General features: G+C 42.4%; 1 protein-coding gene across 4 annotated transcripts in view; it reads left to right on the top strand.

The window, feature by feature from the left end:
* LOC143289212 (uncharacterized) overlaps positions 1-20097 on the top strand; it is a 220034-nt gene that overhangs the window by 195730 nt on the left and 4207 nt on the right. For all 4 annotated transcript variants that reach the window (XM_076598159.1, XM_076598157.1, XM_076598158.1 and 1 more), the window contains 10 exons: positions 2554-2689; positions 4263-4449; positions 5021-5142; positions 5997-6211; positions 9022-9405; positions 10837-10931; positions 13264-13398; positions 14297-14434; positions 17458-17645; positions 19457-19618. In XM_076598159.1, coding sequence (XP_076454274.1) covers positions 2554-2689; positions 4263-4449; positions 5021-5142; positions 5997-6211; positions 9022-9405; positions 10837-10931; positions 13264-13398; positions 14297-14434; positions 17458-17645; positions 19457-19618 — 1762 coding nt within the window. The remainder of the gene's footprint in view (positions 1-2553; positions 2690-4262; positions 4450-5020; positions 5143-5996; positions 6212-9021; positions 9406-10836; positions 10932-13263; positions 13399-14296; positions 14435-17457; positions 17646-19456; positions 19619-20097) is intronic.

Raw genomic sequence — 20097 nt, 5'->3', positions numbered from 1 at the left:
CTGTCAGGTGGGCTATAGGTTTGCAAAAGGTGGTGCTGTTTGCAGTCAGGTGGGCAATAGGTGTGCAAAAGGTGGTGCTGTTTGCAGTCAGGTGGGCCATAGGTGTGCAAAAGGTGGTGCTGTTTGTGGCCAGGTGGGCAATAGGTGTGCAAAAGGTGGTGCTGTTTGCTGTCAGGTGGGCTATAGGTGTGCAAAAGGTGGTGCTGTTTGTGGCCAGGTGGGCAGTTGGTGTGCAAAAAAGGTGGTGCTGGTTGTGGCCAGGTGGGCTATAGGTTTGCAAAAGGTGGTGCTGTTTGCAGTCAGGTGGGCAATAGGTTTGCAAAAGGTGGTGCTGTTTGTGGCCAGGTGTGCAAAAGGTGGTGCTGTTTGCTGTCAGGTGGGCTATAGGTTTGCAAAAGGTGGTGCTGTTTGTGGCCAGATGGGCAGTTGGTGTGGTGTGCAAAAAAGGTGGTGCTGGTTGTGGCCAGGTGGGCTATAGGCCTGCAAAAGGTAGTGCTGTTTGCAGTCGGGTGGGCAATAGGTGTACTGTTCATGGCCTCCTTCACAGCCAGGTGAAGGAATGTATCCATTGCAGCCAGGTGATAAAAAAAAATGACATCAATTGATTCAAGGTGATACAGTATGTCAGTTCAGCAAGGTGATCTAAGAGATTTTAGTTGCAGCCAGGTGACATTGTGGTGATTCAACATCTAACATCTATCAGTCGCAGGCAGGTAATATATGTCAGTTGTAGCCAGGTAATATATCTGTTGTAGCCACGTAATGTGTGTCAGTTGTAGCCAGGTAATATATCTGTTGTAGCCACATAATACATATCATTTGTAGCCAGGTAATGTATCAGTTGTAGCCAGGTAATATATATCAGTTGTAGCCAGGTATCATATATTATGTCAGTTGCACCCAGGTAATATATGTCAGTTATAGCCATGAAAAATATCTGTTGTAGCCATGTAATATATATCAGTTGTAGCCAGGTATTATATATTGTGTCAGTTGTAGCTAGGTGATGTATCAGTTGTAGTCAGGTAATATATATCAGTTGTAGCCAGGTATTGTATATTATGTCAGTTGTAGCCAGGTAATATATCTGTTGTAGCCACATAATACATATCATTTGTAGCCAGGTAATATGTCAGTTGTAGCCATGTAATATATATCATTTGTAGCCAGGTGTTATATATTTTGTCAGTTGTAGCCAGGAAATACATGTTATAGCCATGTAATATATATCAGTTGTGGCCAGGCAATGTATCAGTTGTAGCCAGGTAATATGTATCAGCTGTAGCCAGGTATTGTATGTCAGTTGCAGCCAGATAGTGTATGTCAGTTGCAGCCAGGCAGTATCTCTCTCTGTCTCTATCTCTGTCTCTCTCCCCCTCTCTCTCTTCCCCCTCCTCCCTCCCTCTTGCTGTCTGTCTCTGTCTCTCTCTGTCTATCTCTCTCTCTTCCCCCCTCCTCCCTCCCGCTTGCTGTCTCTGTCTCTCTCTGTCTATCTCTCTCTCTTCCCCCTTCCTCCCTCCCTCTTGCTGTCTGTCTCTGTCTCTCTCTGTCTATCTCTCTCTCTTCCCCCTCCCTCCCTCCCTCTTGCTGTCTGTCTCTGTCTCTCTCTGTCTATCTCTCTGTCTTCCCCCTCCTCCCTCCCTCTTGCTGTCTGTCTCTGTCTCTCTCTGTCTATCTCTCTGTCTTACCCCTCTCCCTCCCTCTTGCTGTCTGTCTCTGTCTCTCTCTGTCTATCTCTCTGTCTTTCCCCTCCCTCCCTCCCTCTTGCTGTCTGTCTCTGTCTCTCTCTGTCTGTCTCTCTGTCTTCCCCCTCCCTCCCTCCCTCTTGCTGTCTCTGTCTCTCTCTGTCTATCTCTCTGTCTTCCCCCTCCTCCCTCCCTCTTGCTGTCTGTCTCTGTCTCTCTCTGTCTATCTCTCTGTCTTCCCCCTCCCTCCCTCCCTCTTGCTGTCTGTCTCTGTCTCTCTCTGTCTATCTCTCTCTCTTCCCCCTCCCTCCCTCCCTCTTGCTGTCTGTCTCTGTCTCTCTCTGTCTATCTCTCTCTCTTCCCCCTGCCTCCCTCCCTCTTGCTGTCTGTCTCTGTCTCTCTCTGTCTATCTCTCTCTCTTCCCCCTCCCTCCCTCCCTCTTGCTGTCTGTCTCTGTCTCTCTCTGTCTATCTCTCTCTCTTCCCCCTTCCTCCCTCCCTCTTGCTGTCTCTGTCTCTCTCTGTCTATCTCTCTCTCTTCCCCCTTCCTCCCTCCCTCTTGCTGTCTGTCTCTGTCTCTCTCTGTCTATCTCTCCGTCTTCCCCCTCCCTCCCTCCCTCTTGCTCTCCGTCTCTCTTTGTTTCTGTTTCTCGCTCGCTCTCTCTCTGTGTCTTCTTCTACCTCTGTGTCTTTGTCTGTCTGTCTGCCTGTGTCCCTCTCTCTCCCTCTCCCTGTCTCTCTGTCTCCCTCTCCCACTCTCTCTCTCTCTCTCTTTCTCCCCCTCTGTCTCTCCCTCTCCCCCAGTCTTTCAGACCTGAAGGAGCAGTGTGTGTCACCTGTGCGTCACCTGGCTGTGTGTGGTGTGACAGGTGTGCCTGCCCCGGAGCCCCCCATACTGCGCTGCCACCACGCCCTCTTCATGGTCATCTATGTCGTCTTCCAGTTCGTCTACAGCGTCATCGCCACCGCCTCTGTCTTCTTCCTCATCGTCATCGCTGTCAACAGGTGGGCAGTGACTGATCATTTTATCTGCTTGTTGTTGTTTTGGTGGGGGGGGGGGGGTTGTTGTTTTTTTCTCGTTTTTTTGTGCCCCAAAATTTGGAACTTTTTTTTTGTTTGTTTATTTTCTTCATTCAGTTTCAGTTTCAGTAGCTCAAGGAGGCGTCACTGCGTTCGGACAAATCCATATACGCTACACCACATCTGCCAAGCAGATGCCTGACCAGCAGCGTAACCCAACACGCTTAGTCAGGCCTTGAGAAAAAATAAATAAATAAATAAATTAAATAAAATAATAGATAAATACATTAAAAAAAAGATGAATGAATGATGATGGGGATGATGACGATGTTGCGATGGGGTCCATTTCAGATTTTGGACGACTGTACAAGGCTGTACTTCTGCTTTCATAGTATGTCCAGGCTGTCAGATATAGACAGCTGCAGCGCTGGTCAGGAACTTTCAGCAACACTTCCAAAGGATGCATTCATGAAGTGGATGACCCACGACTGTGTGGTCCCAGTCTTTCTGCTCGAGTCCACAGCTCACTCAGCTCTGGGTAGGAGGCAGCTGTTGCAGTCCCCATGCTGCAGTTTTAATTTGTTATCACCATCATTGTTACCATCACCATTATCACCACCACCTCCACCGTCACAACCACCCACCACCACCACCAACACCATGTGGAGTGATGGCCTAGAGGTAACGTGTCCGCCTAGGAAGCGAGAGAATCTGAGCGCGCTGGTTCGAATCACGGCTCAGCCGCCGATATTTTCTCCCCCTCCACTAGACCTTGAGTGGTGGTCTGGGCGCTAGTCATTCAGATGAAACGATAAACCGAGGTCCAGTGTGCAGCATGCACGTAGCGCACGTAAAAGAACCCACGGCAACAAAAGGGTTGTTCCTGGTAAAATTCTGGAGAAAAATCCACTTCGATAGGAAAAACAAATAAAACTGCACGCAGGAAAAAATACAGTAAAAAAAATGTGTGGCACTGTAGTGTAACGATGCGCTCTCCCTGGGGAGAGCAGCCCGAATTTCACACAGAGAAATCTGTTGTGATGAAAAGAAATACAAATACCACCTCCACCTCCACCACCATTCCTCTGTGTTGCAGTCCCCAAGCTGCAGATTTTTAATTCATTATTACTATCATCACCACCACCACCACCACCACCACCAGTCATATATATATGATAGTTAGTCGTGTCCGACTATGACCATCAGAACAGCAGAGGAGGCAACTGCTGTTCCGACTATTTGGGCTAGAATTTTATTATAGTGGAGAGTGTCTTGCCCAAGTTCATCCCCACTCTCTCGGCCAAGAGGGTTTTTAGGACAGTCGGCGTTGGGATGGTTCCCAAAGGCCAACTTGCCCCCAAGGCTGCAGCACTAGGAACCAGTGCAATTTTGCCTCCTAGTTTGAGAGTCATAGTCCTTCACAAAAAGACTAAGCTGGAAATGGTTTCCCCATTGACTGGAGAAACCATTGATAGTACTAGCTCTCACTTTGCTGTTGGCCCACAAATGTAAACTTATGTCAGTCTGTGATACAAGCCGAGTGTCCCCAATGTTGCAGTCCCCGAGTGTCCTTCATCTGGCAGCACCAGGAACCGTCATCGACAACGTCGGCCACACACCAGCTGGAGCTGTCGGCCATGCACTCTTACCTGCAGCAGGAGATGTCGCGACAGGACCGACACATGGACTCCATGCGCACCCTCTGCCAGCAAGACATGCAGCGGCTGGTTTCCGACATGAAGAAGGTACACACGGTCACAGGCAGGCACGTGCTCACATGCGGCGCACGTATGAACGCACATGTGCACGCATGTGCGCGTGCACGCACGCACACACACACACACACACACACACACACAAAAGCACGCATACACACTCGATCACTCATACGCATTGTGTGTGTCTGTATGTATATGCATGTGCCTGTGTGTGTGTGTGTGTGTGTGTGTGTGTGTGTGTGTATTTAGAGAGAGAGAGAGAGAGACATATCCATGTACATATATATATACATTTGTGTGGCCATAGTGTTTTAGTATGTGACACACACACTCACTCACTAATACACTTTGTATTGTCTGTGTGTGTGTGTGTGTGTACATGTGTGCGTCTGTGTGTGTGTGTGTGTGTTAGCGCGTGCATGTGTGTGTGTGTGTGTGCATGTGTGTCTGTGTAGATATTTATATATATATATGTGTGTCTGTGTAGATATTTATATTTATATATATATGTGTGTCTGTGTAGATATAAAAAATTATATATATATATATATATATGTGTGTGTGTAGATATATATATGTGTGTGTGTGTGTGGTGCAGATCCACAAGAGGGTGGTGGCGGAAACGGAAGACGTGTTCCAGAAACACAAACTGGAGCTGCTTCTGGAGGAGCACCGTCACCGCTCCATGCAACAGCTGTCACAGGACCTCCTCTCCTTCAGGTACTGTTCCTCTCCTCTCCTTCAGGTACTGTTCCTCTCCTTCAGGTACTGTTCCTGTCCTCTCCTTCAGGTACTGTTCCTGTCCTCTCCTTCAGGTACTGTTCCTGTCCTCTCTTTCAGGTACTGTTCCTCACCTCTCCTTCAGGTACTGTTCCTGTCCTCTCCTTCAGGTACTGTTCCTCCTTCAGGTACTGTTCCTGTCCTCTCCTTCAGGTACTGTTCCTGTCCTCTCCTTCAGGTACTGTTCCTCACCTTCAGGTACTGTTCCTGTCCTCTTTTTCAGGTACTGTTCCTCACATCTCCGTCAGGTACTCTCCTTCAGGTACTGTTCCTCCTTCAGGTACTGTTCCTCTCCTTCAGGTACTGTTTCTCCCTCAGTGAGGTATAATGATCCCATTCAAAACTGGTCCTTTGTGAGGTATAATGACGCATCCAAAATCGATCCTCTGTGAGGTACAATGACACAATCAAAACTGGTCCTCTGTGAGGTATAATGGCATATCCAAAATTTGTCCTCTGTGAGGTATAATGACCCATTCAAAACTGGTCCTCTGTGAGGTATAATGACCCATTCAAAATTGGTCCTCTGTGAGGCCTATGACCCACTGAAATTGGTCGTCTTTGAGGCAAAATGACCTGTCCAAAATTGGTCTTTTGTGAAGTATAATGCCCTCTGTAAGGTCTATGACCCATCCTAAATTGGTCCTCTTTGAGGTCTATGACCCATTGAAACTGGTCATCTTTGAGGTATAATGACCCATCCAAAATTGGTCCTTTTTGAGGTCTGGTGACCCATCCAAAACTGGGTCCTCTGTGAGGCGTAACTATCCACCCTGACTGCTGTGGTCCCCCAGTGACAAGTACAACCAGGCGGTGCGCACCATGCTGCTGGAGCTGAACCACAACATCCAGCAGGCCCACCACAGCGTGCAGAACAACACCTGGCTGGCCGGGGCGCGCTTCCTGCACGGCGTGGTCACCACCACCAGGAAGCACATCAACAACGTGGACTCCAAGCCCTTCCTCCAGTGGGCCAACCTGCAGGACGACCTCAGCAAACTCATTGTCGGTCAGTGACAGGGGGTGCGTGGAGGGTGGGGGGGGGGGGGAGGGTTGTTGTTCATGATTTTCGCACACTTTGGGGTAGGCTCTCAAGGCATGGCCAGGGGGGTGGGTTTTGGCACAGGTCAGGCATCTGGGTTTTTTTTTGTTTTTTTTCTTTTTTCTTTTTTGTATTTGTATGTCTTTTCTTTTTATCACAACAGATATCTCTGTGTGAAATTCGGGCTGCTCTCCCAAGGGAGAGCGCGTCGCTATACTACAGCGCCACCCATTTTTTTTGTATTTTTTCCTGCGTGCAGTTTTATTTGTTTTTCCTACCGAAGTGGATTTTTCTACAGAATTTTGCCAGGAACAACCCTTTTGTTGCCGTGGGTTCTTATATGTGCGCTAAGTGCATGCTGCACATGTGACCTAGGTTTATCGTCTCATCTGAATGACTAGCGTCCAGACCACCACTCAGGGTATAGTGGATGGGGAGAAAATATCGGCTGCTGAGCCGTGATTCGAACCAGCGTGCTCAGATTCTCTCGCTTCCTAGGCGGACGTCGTTACCTCTACGCCATCACTCCACTTGGCAGGGTGTCAGGGCTTGAGCAGTGCACTGGGTTTATGTGTAGCTGGACATCTGTTTTTCCTTCTTTCTCTTTTTTTAATTTTTTTTTTTTTATATATCAGATATTCCACATGCTTTTGCACAGCCTTGAAACTGAAACAGAGAGGTGTTACCAAGACTTGACAACACTTGTAGGTCTGTGTAGTGTGTGATTTTGTTTTAATTAATTATATGTTTTTGTTGTTGTTGTTGTTTTTCCAAGTATAGAAAAATCTTAAATTATATGTAAGATGCGATATAGCTGTAATGAATTACATGTTTCTGTTGTTGTTTTTTCTACGTATAGAAAAATCTGAAATGATATGTAATATGTGATATAGTTGTAATGAACTACATGTTTTTGTTGTTGTTTTTTCTAAGTTTAGAGAAATCTAAAATAATATGTAAGAAGTGATATAGTTGTAACGAATTACATGTTTTTGTTGTTGTTTGTTTTTTTAATTATAGAAAAATCTAAAATAATATGTAATATGTGGTATAGTTGTAATGAATTACATCTTTTTGTTGTTGTTTTTTCTAAGTATAGAAAAATCTGAAATGATATGTAATATGTGATATAGTTGTAATGAACTACATGTTTTTGTTGTTGTTTTTTCTAAGTTTAGAGAAATCTAAAATAATATGTAAGAAGTGATATAGTTGTAACGAATTACATGTTTTTGTTGTTGTTTTTTCTAAGTTTAGAGAAATCTAAAATAATATGTAAGAAGTGATATAGTTGTAACGAATTACATGTTTTTGTTGTTGTTTGTTTTTTTAATTATAGAAAAATCTAAAATAATATGTAATATGTGGTATAGTTGTAATGAATTACATCTTTTTGTTGTTGTTTTTTCTAAGTATAGAAAAATCTGAAATGATATGTAATATGTGATATAGTTGTAACGAATTACATGTTTTTGTTGTTTTTTCTAAGTTTAGAGAAATCTAAAATAATATTTAAGAAGTGATATAGTTGTAACGAATTACATGTTTTTGTTGTTGTTTTTTCTAAGTTTAGAGAAATCTAAAATAATATGTAAGAAGTGATATAGTTGTAACGAATTACATGTTTTTGTTGTTGTTTTTTCTAAGTTTAGAGAAATCTAAAGTAATATGTAAGAAGTGATATAGTTGTAATGAATTACATGTTTTTGTTGTTGTTTGTTTTTTTAATCATAGAAAAATCTAAAATAATATGTAATATGTGATATAGTTGTAATGAATTACATCTTTCTGTTGTTGTTTTTTCTAAGTTTAGAGAAATCTAAAAATAATATGTATATACATGTTGTTGGGCACACAAAATGTCAGGGGTCAGGAATGCCCTTTCTCACAGTACATAAAAGATAGGAAAAGAATAAATGAGGGTAAATAGCGTGAACTGAAGTCATCTGGTAAGAGTATCAGAATAGTCTTGAAATGAAACTCTTCAGATAAATTTGTAAATGATTATGTTCCAGTGTCCAAATGAGAGAAAAAGGCTGCACATGCTTTTGATCAAAACGTAATGTTTTATGCACATAAAGTATTTCTGGCTGCTCTTGATTTCATCAAAATGACATGTTTTGTTCTCACAGTTTAATGAAAGATTCTAAATGCAGCCATTAAATGATTTCAGGTATTATCAGATGATGAAATTTGAGCCAACAAAAAAAACACACCAGAAATGCTACACTCCTGTTAGCACACATTCTGTTCAATAAATGGCACATTTCATGATAATCCCCTGAAGTTTCATATATATAAAAAAAATTGATGTAGAAAAATTCTTGGGTGATTTGATGTGCTTTTTACTCAACATCATGAAATCTATTGCTTTGTTCTTTATTGGGGTTTCTTTTTGTTGCTGTTTGTTTGTTGTTGTTGTTGTTGTTTGGAGGGGGCGGATGCGGGGGGTGGGGGGTGTTGTTGTTGGGGTTTTTTTGGGGGGTTTGAGGATTTTATAAGTTGTTTAAGTTCACAGAAAAAAAGTGCAGGGTCTCCTCTGGTGTGTGGCCTCCTGGCGACCTAACGTCGATGTTTCCCTGTGGACTGCCGACGCTGGAACTATGACGGACAAACCTGGGTGTGGCCGTGTATGGAGGAATCATAAATGAGCAGCGTGGGAGTAATGCCACTGAAACGGTGCAGATGACGGGGCAGCAAAAAAAAGAAAATAAAATAATAATAATAATAACCCCCTCTCTCAGTGCTGTGACCAGCACCCCTTTGTTTTTTTCCAGATGTGTCCTTCTCCCTGCCCAACCTCCCCAGACTGGCGGACATCGAGGAAGTGATAGAGGCGGAGGCCCAGCCCACCAAGCGATCCAAGCAGCACAGCGAGGGCTCCGACAGCCTGCACACCACCCACATCCACAACCACTGGTTCTCTCCCTTCTCCCACAGCAACTCCTCCCTGGAGAGCCTGCGTTTCGGGGCACAGCGGGACGGGGCTGGTGGGGGCGGGGAAGGGGACGGCAGGTCGTTCCGCATGTTCTACGTGTTCCTGGTGATGCTGGGCTGTTTGGACGTGGTGCTGGTGCTGCACAGGATGCTCAAGGCCAAGGTCATGGGGCAGCTGCTGCTGTACGGCTTCCCCGAGTACATGGACTTCAGGGAGCGCAAAGGTGAGGTCGTAATGATGATAGTAATCAGTATTTATATGGCGCTGAATCTTGTGTAGAGACTTCTTCTTCTACTGCGTTCGTGGGCTGCAACTCCCACGTTCACTCGCATGTACACGAGTGGGTTTTTACGTGTATGACCGTTTTTACCCCGCCATGTAGACAGCCATACTCCGCTTTCGGGGGTGTGCATGCTGGGTATGTTTTTGTTTCCATAACCCACCGAACGCTGACATGGATTACAGGATCTTTAACATGCGTATTTGATCTTCTGCATGCGTTTACACACGAAGGGGGTTCAGGCACTAGCAGGTCTGCACATATGTTGACCTGGGAGATCATAAAAATCTCCACCCTTTACCCACCAGGCGCCGTCACCGTGATTCGAACCCGGGACCCTGAGATTGACAGTCCAGCGCTTTAACCACTCGGCTATTGCGTATCTTGTGTAGAGACAAATCAAGGCGCTTTCACACCAGTCGACAGTATCCATGTCATCCTCCTCCTCTGGAGTAAGCAAGCACAAATGTGAGGTCATGATGATGATGATATAATACTTATATAACGCCTGTCCTCAGTTGGAGATCAAGCTCTAAGCGCTTTACAAACACGGAGTCGTTTGCACAACAGGCTGCCCACCTGGGTAGATCTGACTGATAGCTGCCGTTTGGGTGCACATCATTCGTTTCCTGTGTCATTCAATCAGGTTTCAGTCATGTACACATGCACACTCATACAAACATGTAACATTTTACACGTATGACCATTTTGTTCATTTACCCTACCCCCCTACCCCCACCCCCAACCCCAATCCCCTCCCCATATAGGCAGCCATACTCTGTTTTCGAGGGTGTGCATGCTGGGTATATTGTTGTTTCCATAACCCACCAAATGCTGACATGGATTTCTGGATCTTTAATGTGCATATCTGATCTTCATATACACACATAGGGGGTTCAGGCACTAATAGATCTGCATATATATTTTGACTTTGGAGATCGAAAAATCTCCACCCTTTATCTACTAGGTGCCGTTAGCAAGATCAAACTCAGGACCCTCAGATTGAAAATCCAAACTTTAACCCCTCGGCTATTGCACCCTGTCATGACATTGTATTGTTTTGGATCCTTTTGAGTAAGTAAGCACGAAAGGTGTATGGTTCAACTGTGTGCAGTGTGGGGTCGTGTTGAGTAAGCAGGACTGTCTTCCAACAAGTGAAAGGGTGGGGTGTCATGACACTTTTGTAGGTCAGCCGAACGAAGGGTCAGATCATGTCAGTGCTTACCGTTCTCAGAATCAGTACTCTGTGGTCAACAGTAACAGGCAGGAAAGGATCTGAGACAGTCGTTCAGTCGGCTGTTAGTCACTGAAGATTTTTTTCACTGAACGCTGGAGTGATGTCTCTGTTTTCATGGTGTTGCTGTGTGTTGACAGATGACGGGGATGACGACGTCTTCAACGACAACAGAAAATGCTGCTGTTGGTCAGAGGCTCCATTCTGCCAGGCTGTCAAAGCCTTCACTTCACAGGTACGGCTCTTTGGGTACTTCTGGGTGGATGGGTGTGTATGTGTGTGTGCTGAGTGTTGGTGTGCACATGTGTATGTGTGTGTGTGTGTGTGTGCTTGAATGTGTCACTTTTTTGTGTCACTTTTCCCCTGGTAACAGTTTCACCTCTCAGCATAAGATGTTTGTCCCAGATTCACTGAATCGTAAACGAAATCATCTTAATTGTTTGAACTTTTTTTTTTTTTAGTGCTGGCAAAGTTTCACAATACTAAACAATTGTTTTGTTGTTTGATTAGTATATTTTACAGTCTTGAAGGCCTTCGAAATAAACTTTAACTCATGGTATCTAAGTTGAAAACAGCATCACTAACAGTGGGATTTTTTACTGTACCCTGTTTTTGTTTTAACCCTTTGAGCCCTGAGTTCCTGAGCAGTTTTAACCCTTCTGCCTGAGCTCCTGAGCCAAAATTTGCAAATAATTGGTATTTAATGTGTCACGGCAGATATAAAAAGAGTGCCCTGACCACCACTTTACCGGTGGTAGAGAAAAATGACATAATGCCTAGCCACCGGTTGAGCGGTGCATAAACACTTGTGTCGTGTTTTGCTATTGGTTGACTTATATTGAAATCGGTCTTTTTTATCCAAAGCACATGCACAAAACACAGTGAAAAGGCACGGCCATGTTGGTACTACGTTCGCTGACGTCAGAATATTACGGTTTTTCTGATTGGCTCTTCGGACAAATCCATATACACTACACCACTTCTGCCAAGCAGATGCCTGACCAGCAGCATAACCCAACGCGCTTTGTCAGGCCTTGAGAAAAATAAAATTAAAAAAATAAAATAAAATAAAAATAAAATAAAATAAAGAAATAAATAAATATATAAATTTAAAAAAATTTTAATAAAAAATAAATGAATAATTATAATAATAATAATAATGAAAATAAAATAAATAAAAAATAAAGAAATAAAATAAAGAGGTGTCAAAGAGAGTGTGGACTGATCCATAGGTCAATACACAACACCAGGTAAAATCAACACAGCAGATGCCTGACCTGCATATAAACCCAAAGCGCTGGTCAGACCTTGAAGCCTTGGCATCAGAAAATGTTTTCAGGTCTATGGAACCCCCCTGAACATGGAGTATGGCTGCCTACATGGCAGGGGTGAAAACAGACATACATGTAAAAATCCACTCGTGTATTTGAGTAAACATAAGAGTTGCAGCACCTAAAGGAAAACAGAAGTCTGTGGAATCGGTGCAGACTGAATGAGAATTCATAATATGAAGCAAAAACTTTGCTCTGCTAGGATTGTTCATGTACCCCAGCCGTTGTTGTGATTTTTGACTCACTTGTGTAAACAAAGTGAGTCTATGTTTTAACCCGGTGTTCGGTTGTCTGTGTGTGTGTGTGTGTGTTTGTGTCTGTCTGTGTGTCCGTGGTAAACTTTTAACATTGACATTTTCTCTGCAAATACTTTGTCAGTTGACACCAAATTAGGCATAAGAATAGGAAAAATTCAGTTTTTTCCAGTCATCTTGTTTAAAACAATATTGCACCTCTGGGATGGGCACCAAAAAAAAAAAAAAAGAAGCCTAATTATATGCAAACTGCATTTACTGTTATGTTTATATTTTTTGTATTCTGTAAACTTGGCACTTTGATCTGATATTCTGACCCAACAACAAGAGCAGTCATTATTATCATTTTTTGTTCAAACAGGAACTTCTTTTGCTAAGCATGGAAGTTTTATTTATTTTGCAAACGTTTTGGTGCAGAGGGTGAAAAAGGAAAATTACTCTATAATTAATGCTAGGGGACTTAATTTGCTTTAAACTGATCTTTCTCATCTAAAACATTACATTTTGAAATTATACTCAATACATAAACAGCTTGGATTTTTTTATATTTTTTTAAGTGTATCACAAGTGAGTCTTGAAGGCCTTGCCTCTCTTGTTTTTTTGTTTTTTTTCAATCAGTAGCTGTGTGTGTGTGTGTGTGTGTGTGTGTGTGTGTGTGTGTGCGTGTGTTGTCTGCTGTGCAGACATTTGATTGTTTTCTTGTTGTTTCTATTTCTGTGTGTTCTGGTCTTTTGTTTTATTTCTATCTCTGTGTGTTTGTGTGTTTCTTCTTGTTTCTTTCTCAGTGTATGTTTCTTGTTTCTCTGTGTGTGTGTGTGTGTGTGTGTGTGTGTGTTCTTGTTTCTGTCTCTGTGAAGTTTGTGTGTTTCCTGTTTCTATCTGTGTGTTTGTGTATGGGGACACGCTGTGAAAGCGCAACACCAGGTGAGAATTTTTTTACACGCCCTGCGTTAAACAAGCTCGTTCCTTCCTGATGTGACAGGTGATGTCGTCGACGTTCATCCCCAAAGCGGTGGTGGTGGTGGTGGCGGGGGTTCTGCTACGAGGGTTGCTGCACCTGTCATCCACCATGTTGACTGTGGAGTCCCTCCACAAGGCTGGCCTCTATCACAGCTCTGTGAGTCGTGTGTGTGTGGGAGGGTGTGTATAGTGTCTGTGTGTGTGTGTGTGTGTGTCTGTGTGTGTCGGTGTCTGTGTCTGTGTGTGTGGTTGTGTGTGTGTGTTTGGTTGGTGTCTTCACAAAAGTGGGCTCTTATCACGGCTCTGTAAGTCATGTATGTGTAGTGTGTTTGTGTGTGTGTGTTTGTGTGTGTGTTTGTGTGTGTGTGTGTGTGTGTGTGTGTGTACTGTTACATGTGTGCAGTTGTGTACAGATGTATGAGTGTGTGTGAATGGATGGTTGCATATTTTTTGTGTGTGCATTCATGTACACATTGATGTCCCTTTGCTGACCATCATGACTGATGTTCCTTTGTTGACCTTAGGATTGATGTTCCTTTGTTGACCTTAGGATCGATGTTCCTTTGTTAATCATCATGACTGATAATCCTTTGTTAACCATCATGACTGATGTTCCTTTGTTGACCTTAGGATTGATGTTCCTTTGTCGACCTTAGGATTGATGTTCCTTTGTTAACCATCATGACTGATAATCCTTTGTTGACCATCATGAATGATGTTCCTTTGTTGACCTTAGGATTGATGTTCCTTTGTTAACCATCATGACTGATAATCCTTTGTTGACCATCATGAATGATGTTCCTTTGTTGACCTTAGGATTAATGTTCCTTTGTTAACCATCATGACTGATAATCCTTTGTTGACCATCATGACTGATAATCCTTTGTTGACCTTAGGATTGATGTTCCTTTGTTAACCATCATGACTGATAATCCTTTGTTGACCATCATGACTGATAATCCTTTGTTAACCATCATAACTGATAATCCTTTGTTGACCATCATGAATGATGTTCTTGTTGACCTTAGGATTGATGTTCCTTTGTTGCCCTTCAGGAGGACTACCTGGACCTTCACAGCCAGCTGATCAACAGCCGCCTTCAGGCCCACGCCCATCACATCAACACAGTGGACTTCCCCGCATACCAGACTTGGATGTCCACCTACATTCAGCGACACCACTTCGCCTTCCAGGTAATACTGATAACGACATTTTTGTTTATTTACCCCTGCCATGTAGGCAGCCATACTCTGTTTTCAGGAGGCTGGGCGTGTATGCTGGATATGTTCTTGTTTCCATAATGCACCAAACGCTGACATGGATAACAGGATCTTTTACGTGCACATTTGATCTTCTGCGTGCATATACACATGAAGGGGGTTCAGGCACTAACAGGTCTGCACATATGTTGACCTGGAAGATCGGAAAAATCTCCACCCTTTACCCACCAGGCGTCATTACCGGGATTCGAACCCGGGACCTTCAGATTGCAAGTCCAATGCTTTAACCACTCGGCAGTTGTGCCCTACCTAGTCTACCTCCTCAGCACTGGGGCACGGAGCTCAAACAGTCAACATCAGTTTGGTGGCGGTGTACAGAAATTAAACACAGGGCACTATAGTCAGTACTTAGGAAGAAGACACATCAACTACATCAATGACAGAGGCCGGGGACACCATGGCAGGGAGTATTTTTACAGATTTTATGGATTTCTGTATTGGCATTTTGTCAATTTGCGAAAACCAAAAAAATCCCTTTATTTTACTTTATTTCATTATTAAGACAAGCATGCTCTGCGGCCCTGGGAGACGCCAGCCACAAACTTTTCAGAATTAAAAAAAAAAAAAAAATTAATAACTTTAAAAAAATTTTTTCCAAAAACATGTATACAATACAGAGAAAAGTATGAAACAAACAATATAAAACGAACAGTAGCATCCTCCACTACAGGGAGAAAGATAAAACAAAACAAAACAAAAAAAAAGAAGACTAAACAAGGCAAAACAAATCTGTAACAATCAACAACAACATCAACAATCACAAAACAAAACAAAAAAACTTGTCCAATCATTCAATCAGTCAATGTTTACACAATGATTGTAGTAATCATGATGATTTAAGATGACATTCATAATAAATAGCCTGAGAATTACAAAAATTGGTTTTGTTTCGGTATTAAGAATAAGATACACACTTTAGTGGGCCCAGGGACAACAGCTGCAGTGTTACAAAAATATGCAACCCCTGCCCATGACACAGAACAGAATACTGTATGATCTGAAACACCTGCAGTGTAAAAACACATATAAAATCAAGACAGGCACATAAAAACTGCAAGAAAGTTAAATAGATGAGGCAGTCAAAGCAATACTGTCTTTATAATGCTCAGAATTTCTAGTATATTGCATAAATTTATGTAAATTTTGGATTGTACGTATGAAGGTTTTCCATTCCAATTCTGTAAATATTATCTTTAAAACTTAACATAAAAATTCAACTTGCAAAAACCTCAAAATGTGCAGAATTCAGGACTGTTTAATGAATGGTATGTGGGGACTCAAATAAAATGGGAAAGTTACAGAATGTTTTGAAAGGAAACGTTTTCCCAATGATGATATAATTCCCTATTTCCTTGGGGCTTTTGAGAGAAGAACAGAAACGAGTGGTTATAATCAGTACTACATAGACCTCAGTTAACATAGGAAGGTTTGGAAGTATTTTGAAAGAAAGGACATTTGTGTTTGGGGGGAAAATATAATGAAAGGGTGTGTAATGAACTGTGTATAAACTTAAATAATGCTGAAGGTTGCAGAAAGTTCTGAAAGGACTGTAATTTTGTGTTGGGAGGAGGTAGACATAGGGGTGTATAAAGTGTATACAGCTTAGATAATGCTTAGGGTGGCAGAAAGTTGTGAAAGGAAAAAAAGTTTGTGTTGGAAAAGGGAGAGGGGGAGAATAGAACTTAGGGGTGTATGATGAACAGTGTTTATAGCTCAGATAATGCAGGAGGGTTTATTATTACTGATACTTATATAGCACCTAAATTTGGTCAGAGACCAGTCTCTTAAGACCATGCCCAAACTCACAAACACTGAGAAATTTGCGGCTACTTACCTGTTTAGAGCAAACTCTTCTTCTTCTTCTTCTTCTGCGTTCACTCGTATGCACACGAGTGGGCTTTTACGTGTATGACCGTTTTTACCCCGCCATGTAGGCAGCCATACTCCGTTTTTGGGGGTGTGCATGCTGGGTATGTTCTTGTTTCCATAACCCACCGAACACTGACATGGATTACAGGATCTTTAACGTGCGTATTTGATGTTCTGCTTGTATATACACACGAAGGGGGTTCAGGCACTAGCAGGTCTGCACATATGTTGACCTGGGAGATCGTAAAAATCTCCACCCTTTACCCACCAGGCGCCGCCACCGTGATTCAAACCCAGGACCCTCAGATTGACAGTCTAATGCTTTAACCACTCGGCTATTGCGCCCGTCGGTAGAGCAAACTGAGAGCTATCTCCAGTTGCTCATCACTTATTTCATGAGTCATTCATTCAAGCATCAGTCACAAGCACGCACACATGTATTAGAGTGGATTTTTCTTCAGAATTTTGCCAGACTACCCTTTAGACACTGTGGATCTTTAATGTGCGCTAAGCACATGCTGTATACAGTACACCTGTTTATTATTTCATCTGAAAGGCTGCAGAAAGTTGTCAAAGGAAAGGACATTAGCAGAATCCAGAGAGGTCCAGAGTGGGGGAAAACTTCATAGATCTGAAATGGACAGTGTTGAATCTGAAGGATTCGTTATGTGGGTGATGTCAGTGTTTTGTGTTGTTGTGGGTATACATGTAGCGCTTTCACCTTTCACAATTTTTTTTTTATTTCAGTGGTTAACAATGATTAAGATTTTGGGAAAAAAACTCAGGTTAAGCTATGATTAACTAATTGTTGAATTATTAATCCATTGTTGAATATTCGACATATTGTTGAATTATCAGACTGATTGTTGAATGAGCTAGTGTTGAATGATTGACCATTTATTGAATGATCAACTGATTGTTGCCAAGTAGTCTAGTTGAATGATCGTCTATTGTTGAATTATGAGTTGACTGGCAAATGATCGACCGACTGTTGAGTGACTGATTGTCAAATGACTGATGGATTGTTAAGTGATTGGCTGACTGTCAATGGATTGGTTGCGTGTCAGGTGTATCAGCAACAGCTGCGCCGCATGCAGCGTGTGCACAGCGAGTCGTACTGCCATTACCTGCAGTCCCTGGGCCTGGCTGGAAACTGTTCCCAGGATGCGACAGGAGACAATGGGCAGGACACTGCGCATGGAGTCATCTCCCCTGCCTGCCAGTTTCAGCCTGTGCTTCCCAAGTTCTACAAAAGGTAGGGGACAAAGTGCTTCCAAAGTGTGCTTCCAAAGTTCAACAAAAGGTAGGGGACAAAGTGCTTCCAAAGTTCAACAAAAGGTAGGGGACAAAGTGCTTCCAAAGTTCAACAAAAGGTGGGGGACAAAGTGCTTCCAAAGTTCAACAAAAGGTAGGGGTCAAAGTGCTTCCAAAGTTCAACAAAAGGTAGGGGTCAAAGTGCTTCCAAAGTTCAACAAAAGGTAGGGGACAAAGTGCTTCCAAAGTTCAACAAAAGGTAGGGGACAAAGTGCTTCCCAAGTTCAACAAAAGGTAGGGGTCTAAGTGCTTCCCAAGTTCTACAAAAGGTAGGGGTCAAAGTGCTTCCCAAGTTCAACAAAAGGTAGGGGACAAAGTGCTTCCCAAGTTCTACAAAAGGTAGGGGTCTAAGTGCTTCCCAAGTTCTACAAAAGGTAGGGGTCAAAGTGCTTCCCAAGTTCTACAAAAGGTAGGGGTCAAAGTGCTTCCCAAGTTCTACAAAAGGTAGGGGTCAAAGTGCTTCCCAAGTTCTACAAAAGGTAGGGGTCAAAGTGCTTCCCAAGTTCAACAAAAGGTAGGGGACAAAGTGCTTCCCAAGTTCTACAAAAGACAGGGGTCTAAGTGCTTCCCAAGTTCTGAAAAAGAGAGGGATCTCAGTTCTTCAGTCAGGATCAGGTCTTCATTTTTCCCAAACATCACTCCCCCAAAACTAACTAAAAAGGAAAAGAATTAACAGTATTGCCAAGGGTAAACTTCCTGTAGAGGCTGTGTTAGAGAGAACAGTGCAGTTCAGACTTTAAGTGTCAACTCATAGACATATAATGAACAGTGAGAATACTACAGGCAGATATAATTATTGTGAGTGTTCAAGATAATGAACTTGGAGATTATGTTACCACCGTGAATGTTTAGGACAATAAGAAATTTGAAATTACATCAACAGATGTGCTAAAGATATTACAAACAAAGAAAAACAAATGCCCACCTCTCCCCAACCTCCACACACACTGCTGAGGACTGGGGCATAGTAGATGTAAAAAGCCAGGAAATAGAGGAATCCATCATCTTAACTCTTTTGCTGCCAGGTCTCTGTGTGAAAAGCTCTCCCCAGCGACAAATATTTTAGACTCAGCGGCTGTCAGTAACATGACTCAGTTCTTGTCAACACAATACAGTGGACTTGTTCACCTCAAAAACACTCAAGGGGGGAATGTTTGTCAGTTTCCCGTCGCAAGGGAAAGTTCGCTGCAGCTGCCCAGCTTTGTTACTATGTTATTTATGTTTTTGTTATTTTGTTACTTTGTTACTATGTTATTTATGTTTTTGTTGTTTATTTATTTATTATTATTATTATTTTATTATTATTACCGTTACTACTACCTTTTTTTTTATATCATAATTATTATTTATTTATTTACCTGTTTATTTATTTATTTATGTAAGCGTATCTATTATTTATTCACCTTTTTTTTTTTTTTCTCAAGGCCTGACTAAGCGCGTTGGGTTACGCTGCTGGTCAGGCATCTGCTTGGCAGATGTGGTGTAGCGTATATGGATTTGTCCGAATGCAGTGACGCCTCCTTGAGCTACTGAAACTGTACTGTACTGTTACTATGTGAAAAATGGTCCATTTAACAAGACCATTTGATGTCAACTGAAGTCACCTGAGGCAGTGAACTGTCTAATCAACTTGCATTGCCTATGGCAGTGAAAGAGTTAATGGAATGAAGTTGTAATTTAAGAAACTCCAAATGAAAGAAATTTTGAAATAATATGTGTCAACAGCTGATTTCATTTTCTTCTTCTCCGCAGATCTGAATCTGTTTACCGAAATCTGTCGGACCAACAGCTGGGGGTGTTGCTGGAAAACATACGTGCCATCATCTTTGATACATGTCAGATCATCGTCGTCTTTCTCTCCATCATTGTCCTCAAAGAGCTTCTCTGTGCCGTCGTCTGGATATTCATCAGAAGGTGAGATTTCATCGCTTATCAGGGCTCCTATTTTTCAGCAAATTCGCAGATTTCAGTGAAAAGTAAAAGTGAGATTCAGCGAGAGAAAAAAAGTAACCGAAAAACAAAATTTCGTCTCTTATCATGGCTCCTATTTTTCAGCAAATTCGCAGATTTCAGTGAAAAGTAAAAGTGAGATTCAGCGAGAGAAAAAAAGTAACCGAAAAACAAAATTTCGTCTCTTATCATGGCTCCTATTTTTCAGCAAATTCGCAGATTTCAGTGAAAAGTAAAAGTGAGATTCAGCGAGAGTGAAAAAACATAATCGAAAAACAAAATTTCCGCAAGTGGCAGCTGCAAGAACAACTGAACTGAATAAGTCTTTTTCACTTAGAGTGGTAACTGGGAATATTGTTACTGTGAGACACTACTGAAGCTGTGAATGTGAAAACTAAGAAGTTCTGGTATGTATCAATGCCTTTTTCATCCCTTTAGAAGTA

Source organism: Babylonia areolata, chromosome 13 (genome assembly GCF_041734735.1).
Source record: "Babylonia areolata isolate BAREFJ2019XMU chromosome 13, ASM4173473v1, whole genome shotgun sequence".
Classification (NCBI taxonomy): Eukaryota; Metazoa; Mollusca; class Gastropoda; order Neogastropoda; family Buccinidae; genus Babylonia; species Babylonia areolata.
This window is presented reverse-complemented; position numbering and strand designations above follow the sequence as displayed.